Source organism: Rhinoderma darwinii, chromosome 3 (genome assembly GCF_050947455.1).
Source record: "Rhinoderma darwinii isolate aRhiDar2 chromosome 3, aRhiDar2.hap1, whole genome shotgun sequence".
Lineage (NCBI taxonomy): Eukaryota > Metazoa > Chordata > Amphibia > Anura > Rhinodermatidae > Rhinoderma > Rhinoderma darwinii.
In genome coordinates this window covers 205,095,531-205,112,062 of record NC_134689.1, presented here as the reverse complement: position 1 = coordinate 205,112,062, position 16,532 = coordinate 205,095,531, and the positions used below count along the sequence as shown (strand labels likewise).

At 40.9% G+C, this 16,532-nt stretch overlaps 1 protein-coding gene across 2 annotated transcripts in view; it reads right to left on the bottom strand.

Annotated features, from left to right (window-relative positions):
- Positions 1 to 16,532, bottom strand: part of COG5 (component of oligomeric golgi complex 5) — a 383,955-nt gene that overhangs the window by 338,856 nt on the left and 28,567 nt on the right. For both annotated transcript variants that reach the window (XM_075857265.1, XM_075857266.1), the window contains exon 6: positions 14,040 to 14,160. In XM_075857265.1, the coding sequence (XP_075713380.1) occupies positions 14,040 to 14,160 (121 nt within the window). The remainder of the gene's footprint in view (positions 1 to 14,039; positions 14,161 to 16,532) is intronic.

Genomic DNA, 16,532 nt, shown 5'->3' with positions numbered 1-16,532 from the left:
CAATGATTTGGTATATGGCATTCTAAGAGAGCTGTATTAGAACATTCATGGATGTCACACATTATGTATATATATATATATATATATATACATATACACACACACAAAAGTATTGGGACACCTACACATTATACCTACAGGAGCTTTTATGACATCCCATTCTCAATCCATGGGCATTGATATGGAGTTGCAGGCCACTCAAGTTCTTCCACACCAAACTCACCCAACCATGCCTCTATGGACATTGCTTTATGCACTGGGGCACAGTCATGATGGAATCGAAAAGGTTTTTCCCCAAACTGTTCCCACAAAGTTGGCAGCATACAATTGTCCAAAATGTCTTGGTATGCTGAAGCATTAAGATTTCCCTCCACTGAAACTAAGGGGCCTAGGACAACCCCTGAAAAACAATCCCATAGCATTATCCCTCCTCCACAAAATATTACAGTTGGCACAATGCAGTCAGGTAGGTAACGTTCTCCGGGCATTCGCCACACACAGAGTCCATCAGACTGTCAGATAGAGAAGTGATTCGTCATTCTACAGCACACGTTTCCACTGCTCCAGAGTCCAGTGGCGGCGTGTTTTACGCCACCCTATCTGATGCTTGGCATTGTGCTTGGTGATATAAGGCTTGTATGCAGCTTGCTTGGCCATTTTATAAAAAAATAACTAATGAAATTGAATATGATCTGACACTTGAATAAACTGAATCCTCCTGACAACACAAGCATACAGCATAAATGACATATAAAAATGAAAAAAATAATAATATTTACCTTAAATAAATATGGAAGCACTTTTTGACTGGCCATAGCTAACACCACATAGACATATGAAACTATTTGTTTTTAAATATTTAATTTAAAGAATATGATACGGTTACAATAATTCCCACGGTGGATTAAAAATCTGAATATGACACCTTACAAACTACCGTGAAAAGTCAATTATTATGGTTATGTAGGTGAGAACAGGAGACCCCTCTACTCTAGGAATATTTCATAGCCACACATCTGGGAAGAAGCCATCCATTCCTGGTGCATTTGTATTTATGCAGGACTGTTGACACTTTTTATTTGCATCTAATCTCAACAAAAATGTGTAAAATGTATGTATTACCTATGGACGCTCATTGTAGGCATGTGTTAATTATTCTTCATTAAAATTGAAAAAGCCAGAGATTTCTGAAGCCAAGCAGCCACACGGCCAAGAACTAATACAATTGGAGTGCAAATTTAATGACTAAACCTCCATCTGGGAACAAGCATGTGCTAACTGATGTAACCAATTCCCTTGAACACTATGCTTTATGTGACACATCAGAACAAGGTGTAATAGCTTATACAGTAAGGGAGAATTCATTCTTCATCCAGCTTTACAACTGCAAGACTCCATATCATGGGTGATCAAAAGAAAAGCAGTTAGTTGTTTGGGAGATTATCATGTACTCCTAATAATTCACAAATAAAAGAATATACTGTGCATTCGGAAAGTCTTGAGACTGTCACTTTTTTCACATTTTGTTATGTTGAGGTCTTGTTCTTAAATTAAAAAAAAATCATGTTTTTCCCCCATCATTCTGCACTCAATACCCCATAACGGCAAAGTGAATACAGAATTTTAGAATTTTTTGTGAATTTACTAAAAATGAAAAACTCACATTTTGAATGGACATACATATTCAGACCCTTTACTATGATACTTGAAATGTAACTATGGGGGCCTCTCATTCCTCTAGATCAGGGGTGGGGACCGTCCGGCACCCGCTGGCCTTATACGGCATTTGGTCCGGCCGAAGCCAAACATGGCGGCGGCGGCAGTCTGAGTGAGGTCGGTGCGTGCCGGCCCAAGAGTGGATCAGTCCAGTCACCTGACCCGAGCTAGTGTAGCTATAGGGGCCACAACGGTCACAACGGCAACCGGGCCCCTAAGCCACAAAGCGCTGACAGCGCTGGTCCCGCTTCCAGCTGAATCGCTGTCCGCAGTGGCAGTTATGGAGGACATTGTACTGTATGGGACAGCTATGGTGGCATTATACTGTATGGGGGCATTATGCTGTATGGGGCAGCTATGGGGGCATTATACTCTATGTGGCAGCTATGGGTGGCAATATACTGTGGCGGGCAGCTATGGGGCATTATATTGTATGTGGCAGCTATGGGTGACAATATACTGTGGTGGGCATGTATGGTGGCATTATAATGTGGGAGCAGCTATGGGGGCATTATACTGTGGTGTTCAGCTATGGGGGAAATAATACTGTGTGGGGGCAGCTATTGGGGGGCATTATACAGTGTGGGGGCACCATACTGTGGGGGCATTCATGGGATCTGTCGGGCAGGGCAGCTGGGCATAGGCTTGCGCAGGGGTCTGGTGGTATTGAGGAGGGGGGCCCCAAGCTGAATTCTTGCACCAGGGCCCATGAGCCTTTAGCTAGGTCTGTGCAGGCCGGCACAGTCCAGTCACCTGACCTTACGTCCCTGACGTGAGGTCAGGTGACTGGACTGGTCCACTCCTGTCACAGCACCACCCAACCTCACTCTGACCGCCACTGCCACTGTGTCATTCCCTCCTTGTCTCCGTCTGCCCTACTCACATTTAGGAGCAGGAGAAGGGCGAACCGAGACAAGTATGGCGGCGGCGGTCCACTCCTGTCACAGCACACCCCAACCTCATTCTTACCGCCACTGCCGCCGTGTCATTCCCTCCTTGGCTCCGTCCGCGCACCCTACTTACTTCAAGTGTGGTCAGGTAACATAAAGGAGCTTTTTTCATCAAAGACATTTATGATATATCCACAGGATATGTCATAAATGTCCGATAGATGCGGGTCCCAGAACTATCTCAAGAACAGGGCCCCTAAACATCGTCCTAACTCTTTGTGTCCTGGCTGAAGCTTGTGATTTCCGACCTTGAAGATGATAACAGCGTAACTTGCTGACCTACGCTGTTTCCGTAAGTCCCATGAGACTGAATAGTAGTTACGGAAATAGCGTAACTCGCATGCTACGCTGCTTCCGTAACTGCCATTCACTACTATGGGAGTTATGGAAACAGCGCAGCTCAGCGAGCTACGCAGTTTTCTTCTTCATGGTTGGAAATCAGTCAGAACACAGAGGGGTAGAACGGGGTTTAGGGGGCCCGGTTCTAGAGATAGGTGCGGGTCCCAGAGGTGTGACCTGCATCTATCTGACATTTATGACCTATCCTGTGGATGGGTCATAAATGACCCTGATGGGAAAACCCCTTTAAGTAAGTCGGAACAACTTACTGCTGCAAGTTCTTTTCTCAACGTACCATTGTTAAAAGTCGACTGTGCTCCAGACTGACCAAAGCAGTAGTAACATCATCAATACCAGCTAACATCACACTCCTCACCAAAAAGAGAAGCCATTCCAGCCATCACATTAGGGGTGAGTTAATTAAATGTTTGACCAAATATAGAAGGCTCATTTTTAAGTTGATAATTTTGTATGGCCCACGATTGATGTTATAAATATCCAAATGGTCCTTGGCAGAAAAAAGGTTCCCCACCCCTGCTCTAGATCATGATTGAATTGTTTCTACACCTTGATTGTAGTCCACCTGTGGTAAAATTCATTTGATTGGACATGATTTGGAAAGACAAACCCCTGTCTATATAATGTATCACAACAACCTAACCAAAAACCTCACACCAACTGAATGGCATGTAATGGGGTCCCCTATAACAGTTAAACCTAAAAACGAACCAATTGGGACATATCCCTGAAAGAAATATTGTACTCAATATAAAAAGTACAAAAAATATCTTTATTAAATATAATGACAAAATAACACAATGATAGGAAAAAGAGGAATGATACAACAAATGCGGAGACATAAACAGCAGGGTCAGATGTACAAGACCATGACCGACAGAATCAACCGTCCACTAATGACCTACAACACGCTCAGATGATAATGAGTAACACACAAGCCCAGGGGTGTATGATGTGACATATGGCACAATATTGCTGGCAAAAAATTCCCGTGTACAGAGATAGTAACCTATACACCGACGAAAACTACACAGTATATGATAAGATATAGAAAAAGCAATGTGCATATGGCAATCTACATATAATAATGCATAAAGGCCAGTACGATAAGTAAAGGGAGCATCAAAATAGGTATGCATCCAATAGAACGTACAATGCTAGCACAAGAAATAATGCAGATACCAATGTATATCAAAAAGGTGTAATAGGACGTGCAGTACTAGCACAGAAGGCAATGTATATCAGAAGGTGTAGCAGCTCAGATAGTAAAAAAAGAAAAAACTGCCATAGCAAGACCAAATGAACACATACCCTGAGACATGTTTAGGAGCGTGAGGGGTCAGAAGAGCTGGACGGGTGAACAGACGCCTCGACGCGCGTTTCGCCCGATAGACCGGCTTCGTCAGGAGGCTAGTTTGATATGATTCTCAGGGGGTTTATAAATGAGTAAAACAAAGTTGAAATCACCTGTGATGAGTGCAAATCGGCGCTCGGCACCCACGCCCAGTGACGCCCACAACACGGGACGCGCCGCGCGTCAGATGCATGGCGAAACATCACCATGACAACGTAAGACGCCAAGCGGCACTCCCGGATGCGAGCCACACTGCGCATGCGCAGCCGAGCGTCTGTGTAGACGCCACAGGGGAGACAACATAGAACATAATGTATCACTGCTGACAATGCATATCAGAGCAAAAAACAAGCCATGAGGAGGAAAGAACTGCCTGTAGAGTTTAGAGACATTGTGTGAGGGCACAGATCTGGATTAGGGTGCAAAAAAAAATGTCTGCTGCACTGAAAGTTCCCAAGAGCACAGTGGCCTTCATAATAGTTTGGAACAACCAGGACTCTTCCTAGAGCTGGCTGCCTCGCCAAACTAAGTAATCGGGGGAGAAGGGCCTTGGTAAGAGAGGAGACCAAAAACCCAATTATCACTCTGGCTGAGCTCCAAAGATCCTGTGTGCAGATTGGAGAAACTTCCAGAAGGTCAACCATCATTGCAGCACTCCACCAATCTGGGCTTTATGCCAGAAATAAGCCTCTCCTCAGCAAAAGACACATGAAAGTCCACCTGGAGATTGCAAAAAAGCACCTAAAGGATTCTCTGGTCTGATGAAACCAAGATTGAACTTTTAGGCCTCAATTTAAGAGTCATGTCTGGAGGAAACCAGGTACTGCTCATCACCTGCCCAATACCATCCCTACAATAAAGCATAGTGGTGGCAGCATCATGCTGTGGGGTTGATTTTCAGCGGCTGGGACAGGGAGACTGGTCAGGGTTGAGGGAAAGTTGAATGGAGCAAAGTACAGAGATATTCTTAATGAAAACCTGATCCAAAGTGCTCGGGACCTCAGACTGGGCCGAATGTTCACCTACAAAACAAGACAAAGACCCTGAGCACACAGTCAAGACAACACAGGAGTGGCTTAGGGACAACTCTGTGAATTTCATTTAGGGGCCCAGCCAGAGCCCTGACTTGAACCCAATTGAACATCTCTGGGGAGACTTGAAAATGGCTGTCCACTGACGGTCCCCGTCCAATCTGATAGAGCTTGAGAGGATCTGCAGAGAAGAATGTGAGATAATTCCCAAAAACAGGTGTACAAACCTTGTGGCATCATACCCAAAAAGACTGGAGGATGTTAACGCTGCCCGAGGTGCTTCAACTAAGCACTGAGTAAAAGGTCTGAATACTTATGTCATTGCAATAGCTTAGTTTTTCCTTTTCAATAAATTAGCAAATATTACAAACATTCTGTCTTCACTTTGTCATTATGTGATATGGAGTGCAGAATGATGGGGAAAAATTTGCCATTTTTTTATTTTTTTTAGCACAAGGCCTCAACACAACAAAATGTGAAAAAATTTAAATGGTCTGAAGACTTTCGGAATGCATTGTATGGATAAAAAGAAACAAAAAAAAACAAACCATAAAGCCCTCTAAAAATATAAAAATAAGACAAGCTGGCATGCCAAAAAATAGTTGTTAACCCAACTTATAACAGAAAACTGTGAACTGAGCCATTATATCACTAAAACTTGTAAAACATATATACTGTACAATCCTTGTAAGATAAATCTAGCAATAGAAGACATGAAATCTAAGAAATGCCATATACTTCATTATTGAATGCACAAGAATTATATTTCCAAACTTGTTATCTTGTTAAATTATGAGAAAGATTACTGGATTATAACATAATTGTATGAAATATTCAATGAAGATTTGTGCAGATTGTGCTGAGGCAACCAAGCAGAAAACCCATTCCTTGTTAGGTGTAAAGAGAATGCGTGTATTTCAAAAGTTGTCAAATTGTGGGGGGAATTAGCTAAAACTGCTCAAGACACTTGGAAGTGTCAAATAGAGTGGGAAAAAGATCATGGCAAGAAAAATGTGTTTCTATCAAAAAAATTCACTGAATACCTTTTACAGATAATATAACTTCTATATATATATTGCACATAATAAAATAGGTACAGTTTAAAGGGGGTTATCCGGGGACCAAAAATTGCATTGCATGAATATTTTTATATAAAAAGAAGTCACTTACTAATATACTTTAAATTTAAAATGCATTACTAAATAGTGCAGTTGAAACCCGGTTTATTGTTCCCGGAAATCCTGTAGCTTTTCTAATATTGAGGACGCGCCGAAACGGCCCCACGTGACTGAGGGCTTGCTTCCTGTGCGGTTTGTGTCGCCTTTTTACCAAGTGCATGGCCACAAGGGGCTGTCACATTGCCTATTGCTGGAGTCAGCCGAGCTGAGCATCAGCTAGCGCTTTGCTCGGGACTCCAGCACTGCTCCTGATGTCACTGTCCATATTTAGTGAGTGACTTAAGGGGTTTACTATCGCTGGATTTCCGGAGCACAGCATCAGCTCTAAACGGTTTGAACACATATCACTCGTTGTTGCCATAGGTAAAAGGGGCGATTTATCAGAGTTTCAAAAAGGGATGATTATTAGCTTTCAGGCCAACGGTGGCAGTATTTCTCAAACAGCGCAGTTTGTGAGCTGTTCGCGTGCTGCTGTGCTGAAAGTATATCGTGAGTGGACAAATGGAACCATTGGAAATAACCGACGTGGAGACTGCAGAGGACCACATGCCATTGATGTTAGATTTGAACATCGGCTACGAAGGTGTGCGAGGATCAAATGACACGCTACAGTTGAGCTGCTCACCGTGAAAATCAACCAGGGGGCTACCAGACGCGTGTCTTTAACAACAGTTCAGCAAACCCTACTGCATATGGGGCTCCGAAGCAGACGTCTGGTAACTGCTCCTATGTGAACAAAGGTGCATTGGGAAAATAGGTTTCAGTTTGCACGGCAGTATCGGAATTTGACCACCGATTATTGGCAAAGGGTTGCCTTCTCCAATGAGTCACGTTTTTTGCTTAAATCGAACGGATGGATTTTGGCGTGTTAGGCGAGAAACAGAGAACAAACACCCTGCAACTGTTGCTGGAAGAACAAAAGCTGGTGGTGGCAGCAGCGTTATGGTCTGGGGAATTATTACATGGCATTCTCTGGGCCAACTCATCTATGCGGAAGGCACTTTGAACCGATTTGAGTATGAATCCATCGTTGTAGATCACGTCCACCCATACATGCTGTTTGTCTTCCCTGGAGGAGTTGGAATCTTCTAGCAAGAGAATGCGACATGTCACATGCCTAGAAATGTCTGGCAGTGGTTGGAAGAGCACGACCAAGACTTCCAAGCACTTCCCTGGCCCCCTAATTCGCCAGACTTGAACCTAATTGAGCCTCTGTGGGACCGATCCTCCTGTTTGCTCTATAGATCATCCCCACGCACCCTCCAGCAAATGTGGGATGCACTGCAGTCAGCATGGCTCCAGATACCGGAGGCAACCCACCAGCACCTTATTGAGTCACTCCGAGCCCGTCTAGCTGCTGTCCGTGCTACACATGCCGGTTACTCTGGATATCAGCTGGTGGTCATAATAATGGGACTCGACTGTGTACAACATGTATGTACAAATACAAGCAGGCCATTATATAGGGATTCTTGCTGCCTACGATAGAATTAATGTACAAAAAAAAATCCCTAAATGCCAATGTGTGTAATTAATAACCATTTTCTTCATGTTATTAAAATTGAGAAAATAATTGAAATGATTCGTTTTAATATTACACCACCTCCACAGATTGAGGAGAATAGCTAGTGTAAATGATGGGGGTAGTGGAGCCAGAACGTATTCCACTCAGTAATCTTCTAATGGCAAGGCATGTAGAGATCACATACTATATACAGGTATAGAGGAATACCGTTACAAAATGAGAAGACATAGCAGGTCAACTCATTATTTTTTGTATTAACACTGCATTGCAATGGTTAAATGTTCCAATTACAATTAATAGACAGAATACAGAGGGCAAGTAATTGCTCATTCTGTCTTCTTGCATACTGTGCTTTGTCGCAGTTTGTCACCGGCCCGTCAAAGTCCATTATACATAAATAAAAGCAATCGTCAAGGTATTTAAAGAGCTACCAGAAAAAGTATATCAAAGGCCATTAAATGTATATGATCAATGTTAAAACAGATTTTAACATTCTACATCCCCATCATATCACTTTACGCCTGCACTTTGTTTTGCCTTGTCACAAGAACAAAGTATGGATTCAAATCTCTATCGACATCAATTTCGTTATAGAAGTACCAATGTTCAACCAGTTTAAGATGTGAATTGTGAACAATGATTTGAGTGGTGATTTGTATCCACACAATGTTCCTATGACAAGGCTGAGAAAAAAAAGGAGTGGAGCATCTGCAGGTTTAGGTCTAATGTGAAGCAACTCACACAGTATGCTATTAAACGGTTTTACATGAAAAGTTGGCAGAAAATTGTTTGTATTTGGAAATATTGTGCTTTGGCATGAGATCACGTTGTTTCCTTGGACAATAGTAGATACTACAACCTGATTTGAGTTTTGCAAATTGGTTTTTTATTCATTGGCCATTAGGAAACATTAAGCAATCTCATTTGCCATGTTTGTGATCAGCTTTTGGTAATAACAGGTGATGAACAACAGGTGATTTGATTCTACGGTCGGAAACAATTCACTCATCTGTAGCTACAATCATAGGGTTTACAAGCTGCTGGGGCAGATTTCAATCGGCCAGAACGGTTTGTTTTGGCACCATAGAAAAAAACTACTATCCTGAATGACCGATGATAAAACGGCTTGGATTGTTAACCATAGTCTTTACGTCTATGGCCAGCTTTAGTGGGATTCCACAGAAGCAGCTCCAATCTTGCAGTGAATCCACAAAGTAGACCACATTATGAAACTTGGAGAAATTTCCCAGTCATGGATAAATTTATTCTGAAAGAACTGGATTTCCTACATATCGTGGAGCCAAACTTTCTCTAAATAGTACAGATCTTGGTAAAAAAAAAATGTTTTGTTGTACATAAATTGGCAAGACTCGTCTACTCCCATCTTCAGTATGCCTTCCATTCAAAAGCTATTGTCTAAACTGCACTTTTCTTACCAAATTATTTATGTATGCTGTTCCAGAAATGAGATTGTAGAATGTCATTACGTGAAATTTGGAATCAGAATGTATTATATAAGATGCCCTACTTCTTGTAATGGGCCTTTATAGAAGAGGTGTATTGCATGTTTACTATTCCAGTCTGTGAGAGGAGTTTCTTCCATCAAAATTTGCATTTACATAGACATAGACACAAGATCACCATGATTTACATAGACAAAGAAACAAGATCATCTTGTTACCCTATGAAACATGTAACCTGACTCTCCCCTTAAAAGGAAAGGGGTCATGTTTTTTTTTTCATTTAGTAATTTTATTGCTTTTTATATCATTGAAACTAATAAATATTTTATTTATGTTGTCACCTAAAACTTTTTTATTTATTCAAACTTTTCGTTCTCTATGGGGGCTGACATCCATTTTTCCATCTGTTTATGTGTCGATTAACGACACATACTAAGATGCTATACGGCACATACAATGCCATAGAGAATGCGAATGGGAGCCGCTCCATTCTCTGAAGCTTGTGCCATCTGTAAGTGAACTGCGCATGCTCTGTCATGCGCAGTTCACACCAATAACACAAAGAAGCTCATTCCTAGAGAGAAATCCGGCACCATTTTCCTGTGAAACGGAAGCCGCTGCCGGACAGTAAGATGACGACTTCCGGCCGCGGCTTCCGGCAATAGCTTCAACGAAGTAGAGGTGCAAGGAAGAGGAGCGGAGGCGGCAGGACCTTAGTAAGAAGAGTCGGCGGCAGCAGGTAACTTATGGTGGTGTCTGATGAGTGACTGTGTTTGGGGGATAAGCTTGGTGGTAAGCTTAGATACAGGTCCCATCTGACAGGATCAGACATGGGCCATGTATCTAAGAAGTCACTCAGAAACTGCCGATGCACAGTGTAGGCGGTTTGAAGACATTCAACCCCCTCCCCCGCCCGGCACTAGCAAGAAGAAGGGAGAGGGGATTGAGTGAGGCACACTAGAGGACAGTATGTCCATCCCAAATTTGCAGCAGAAGTCAATGAGGTTGCTTTACCACAGTGACCAAGCTGCAATTTTGGGAACTGCTCCCTCTAGTGACCAGCACATGGAAATATTATAATTTAGAATCTAAATTTATAATATTTTCTGACTTGTGAAAAAAGAAAAAACATTAAAACAACGTGTAATTAGTTATATAAACATCGGTCAAGTGAAAGAAAAAAAAAAATTCTAGCGACGCATTCCCTTTAACCAGTTAGTGACCGCCCCATAGTGTTTTTTCGTCGGTCACGAACAGGCTTTATTCCGATGCAATAGACTTTTTACGTCACTGAATCGGAATAAGTAAACAGAGCAGGGAGCCGTTAAATCTGAAACTGAAACCCTGACATCAAGATAATATCAACAAGAGAAGATACAGATGGCTGCATATACATAGCGCTTCAGAGCTCATTGTTGAGGTCATCTGCACTGACTTTGGGGGAGTTGGGGGGTGTCAACCATCTATGGCATGGGTCGGATAGGGCATAGACACAGGGTTGGTCTAGCTGGGACAGTCCCTTTAATGACAAGAGTAATGTTTGGAATTTGAGCAGTTGGTTGGTTAAACAGCTATAACCACAGCCAAAAATCGTTTATTAGGGTTTATGTAAAACATTTTCACATTTGCCGCACTATTATTTTCAAGCACATTTTCATTTAGGGAAAGCTGAAGTGTTCTGGCATCTTTCATAATATAATTTAGACAGGGGGCTTTGCCTTGCAATGTAATCACAAGAACCAGGATATGGAAGCAGTGTACCCTATTTACACTGCATAGCACTCAGAATTAAAGCTTTCAAAGGTAGAACAAACCGAGAAATAACAATAACAAAAATATAATAACAGTAAAAGGAGTTGCTAGAAGTAGTGCCCAACATACAGTCACAATGCTCCAGTATAATTAATGCAGGAATAATGACCGATTCATCTATATAATAATCTACATCACAGTAGCCAAGATTATTTTAAGATAAGCAAAATAAATTCCATTTCCTCCACATATAGATTTTGGACTACAACTGCTTCACTTCTACAGCTGGTTGGATGGTAAAAAAAAGAATTAGTGGTAGCCATTAAGCAGTGATTTTATTGCCCCGTGCTTTTAACACTAAACATGTCAATGTTTTCCATTGATAAAAAAAAAAGCCAATACATTTTTAAGTATACCATATACAGTAGAGTGGCAAACAATTGTTTTAGGGCACTACCTTAATATATCGGAGTGTAATAGATGTCAAGTGTGAAAACATGGTGAGATACGATTTCATTATGCATCACCTCCGTGAACATATTTTGGTTTCTTATCACCATGGCAATTTATCATTTATGCAATGTGTGTCTATAAAACTCAGCAGTAGAGATGAATCCATCATTGACACCTACCCAATGAGCAATAACTGAGTAACAGCTCCAAAACAACAGATGCAATTCATTTTATGTTTAAAAGACCAACAGTAAACCCTCAAAAAAGAAACACGTGATGTTTAACTCAATTTCAGAGAATGCCAAGAGACTTTGTACAAAATTCAGAACAATGAATAGTCAGTGTTGTAAATGCAAAAACAGGACATTCAAATAATTTGTCTTCATTTTACTATAAACTCACAACTGAAGATTATAAACCACTTTTTGATATATTATTATGACTAAATGACAAAAATGCCCAAGTTAACCAAAGAAATTACAGAAAACGCCCTCCCCACGCACGTATGTGACTACCACATAAACCACACAGATGAAAATTGGAGTAACTTTCATTTGCTGTTATAAGTGCATTTCCTACAAACCTCGTTGGGTTGCAGAAAGGTATGCAAATTTATTCATTCACAACTTATAAGTAAGGTATACAATAAACATTTAGTGTTTGTTCACAGTTAAATATTACATGTTCAAGAAAATGCATAAAACATACTGTGACAAGCAGTCTCTATAACATAACTTACCAAAGAACAAGGAACCAGCATTTAAAAGGGTTATCCAGTCCTTATAAATTGTGCGCAGAGGATTAAACTGTAGAAAAATTTATCATTTACGAATGTACAGTCTGTAGCTGAAATGCCTCTGTAAGCCAGTCCCACATGTAGTCACATGACAATGCTCCTGGTATTTATTTCCTGTTCGAGTGACGTTTAGCATTTTGAACATGTCCTTATCTCCCTTCTCCCCCTTCCTGTAGCACGACTTCACACATCACATGCCTCTTATCTCCATTGCTCCATGCCCCCCCCCCCCCCCACCCCCAGGTCTCTGGAGGGATCAAGTTTCACAGATTTGTGTTGTGTGTGAAGACAGTGAGTAATTACAGCACTACCTTACACCTTGTAATAGAGGGGCATGCAGGCAGCTGTAAATAGAGGCAATGTCTGTGATAAGGGAAAGGAATCATGGGAACTGTAGTCCCTTACATATAATCCCGTCCACAGAAAGCCCTGCCAGCATCAAAACAGCATTACTGCACAGAACTGGGCAAGATAATGAAAAATAATACTTCTGAGCTATGGTTACATCATCTGGTGACCAGTAAGACACAAACAGGTTCTGTATTTTTCATAATCTCTGATAACCCCTTGAACAAAAATATATGACAATGTTTCTGCCTGCTTCAATCCACAGCGAGCAGAATTAGAACAGTTACTACTGGTAAACCGCTAATCTATTCAACTCATCAGGCAAATATGAACACTTAGGCCCCATGCACACGACCGTAAAATCTCCCGTAATTACGGACAGTAATTACGGTCTGTAATTACAGACCCATTCGTTTCTATGGCCGACGGACACCTTCCCGTATATTTACGTGAAGGTGTCTGTGGCGTAGAAACTTTCGGTCACATTAGACATGTCCTATTTTTTTATTTTACGGAATGTGCTCCCATGCTTTATAATGGGAGCACGGCCCGTAAATACGTACAACTGTCTGTGGGCAGCCGTGCCCGCAATTACGAACCATGATTACAGGCACAGTCTTGTGCATGGGGCCTTACCATACTTTATTCAGCACATGAAGACAGAGGGTTCAGAAAAAAGCACCTTAAAACTCAAAATAACTTAAAAGTCTGTGCACCATCCTAGACTTAGAAGTGAAATTCAAAATACCATTGAAGTTCCATAATTTACTATATAGTCAGCAAACGTAAAAAACAGCATCTTTGAAACATACCGTAAGTATAAAATAGTTTTTACTCTTCTCAGCGTCCTTTCTCTACAATATGTCCCAGCAGTCCTTCTACTGGGTGTACATTAGACCAAGTCAACAGTCCGTGCACAATATGCACAAGAGCAATAGACACTTCCAGCACTCCCTCTGGCTTCAATGTTCTGCATTTGATGTAATATACATTGGCCCATAAGGGATTCCTTTCAATATGAATGTCGATGTTGGTATACTACTTTAACAGAACTGGGAGACACATGTCTTCGTTCATGTTGCTTAAATAGAAGCAAAAAGTGAAACGTGAACTTACCCAGCTCATTTAAACTCTGAGCAGCTTTAGTAATCTCTCTGCTACCACCCTGCAGTTGACCTTGAAGTCTTTTGCTGAGATACAAGATACGTATAATTCTCCGAAGCAAATCACAAGCAGACTGAAAATTAGAACAGATGTGAAAGCTTCCATCAGCAATATAGATTGAATTCAAAATCATGACAATTAAGCCCCATTTACTGGACTTTCCAGCCCAAAAACAAATCAATGGGTGATGTAGTATATATACACCGCTCCTCGTGATGTAGTATATATACCGCTACTCGTGATGTAATATATATACCGCTCCTCGTCATCCCCTCACAGAAAAAAAAAAAAGACATTTTCAAAATGAACAAAAAAATTATTTGAAACTAGTAAAAACTAAAAAGAGTTTTCAGCCAATAAACAAGGGAGTACGTTTGCTCTGTATGCAATATGATGGGTCACAGATCAATCACTTCCCGCTTATAACCCCCTTCCCATTAGGCTTCTGTGTGGTGAGGCACATACACAATGTATGAAAGTAAAACGTCAGGCGTCAGAGTCCACATAAAATGCAACCACATTTTGAAGACTGTCACTCTTACATCAGGCACCGAGAAACTTAGGCAGTTGAGGCAACAGTACAATGTATGAGGAGTTTAATGTAGTGGTCCTATTATAATTAGTAGGACCCATGCACAAGACTCCTTCGCGGATCATATGGTTTCCTTTTCAACGATACCGCCCAGTGTTCTACCCAAGTGTCTCCATGAACGATGTAAGATTAGACGGGAAAGCAAAAATAAATTGATGCTTTAAGCCCTGTACGACCATCCATTGTATTTGTACGTCATTGGGGAGGCGGGTTATATGGAGCGTCTGACACCTTCAAGTCCCCTAGGGGGACTAATGGAAAAAAAAAATTGTACAAATAAAAGATTATTTTTTTAATATACCAAAAAATATATTTTTTTTTTTAAAAAAACCTTTTCCAATTTTCCCCAAAAGTAACGTAAAAAAACTCTAAAACATAACTGGTATCAGCGGTTGGCGCCATCCCGGCTTGTACTATACAGAAGGGTATGTATTGAGGCACGGTACATCATTTGTTGGATTTGCTACTGGACATATGTTATTTGCATGTAACCTTTTACTTATGCCCCTGTAAAATACTTTTGAAACTTTTTGTGATTATTTATTACATATCTGGCATATGCAACTACTAGTTGCCTTGGACATGCGGTTTCTGTATATTTCATTCAGTGATATCGCTTTATCCATTGTGGGATTTTTTTTTAACGGTGTTGTACGTGTTAATAAAGATTTTTGATATTTTCTCTAGAACCTTGGTGCTTTGCTCCATTATTCTTTAGGTGTATACATATAGTCTATGGAAAATGTCTTTAACCCCTTCCCATACCATAATCGTAAAAAGTTTATACAGTGTAGTAATAATAATATCAATAATAAATCGTCTAGAATAATAAAATACCTAAGAAATGCTATTTAGTAGAAATAGTAAGTCATAACAAAATAAGGTATTGCCGCAACAATAATGGCTAACTGAATAACATTAAAAAATGAAAACTGCTTTTAAAAACAGTCAAGCAATAGGTTCTATACTATAACTTTCTGGTGTCGCCGCAATAGCAAGGAGCCGTAAAAATAAGTTTGCATGACATGTATACCGCATGGTAAAAAGCGTAAATCCTACCTCTTTCTAGCTTTAAAAAAAAGAAATTAAAAACTTAAATCAATAAATTATTTGTAACCACACGAAAAAAATGTGTCCGGCCAAAAAATACAGCATGGTCATGAGAAAATAAAAATAATTATGGCCCTTGGAATGCAACAATGAAAAAACTTAAATTGCTGCACCCTAAAGGCCCGAAATGAGCAGAATCCGTAAAAAAGTTTTCCAGTTTCTTAAAATAAATGGCCTACGCTTAGGGTCAGACATCAATTTTGGCACCCCTGTTGATTGAAGGGGCTGCTGCGCTCTGGTGAGTGCCGCACCCCCTTATCTGTTTACACTGTTCCGTTTGTGCATCCATTTGATAATAATGAATGCGGATACGTGTAAAAGGATGCAAAACTAATAAAAAGGGAGTAAGACTGGGAGAGTCACTTATTGAGAAGGATCTGGGTGTACTTGTAGATCATAAACTAAATAACAGCATGCAATGTCAATCAGCTGCTTTTAAAGAGAACCTTTCACCTGCCCATACATGTGCAGCATGTAATAGGCAGGGAAGTACAAATAGGGCACTTTACATTTATTTCCTATCTTCCTCCGTTATTTAGATATCAGTGCCGTTATATTTGGCGTCCGATATTTAAATAATCTCCTGAACTGCCAATGGGGTGTGTAATTGGCAAGGGGCATGTAACATCGCTGTGACACTGTCCAATCAGCTATGGACAGTGTCGCAGCAAGAGCTGGAGAGAGGAGAGCGTGTGCGCGACTCACAGCTGTGCAAGCATGAGCACGCACACTCTCACTCTTCA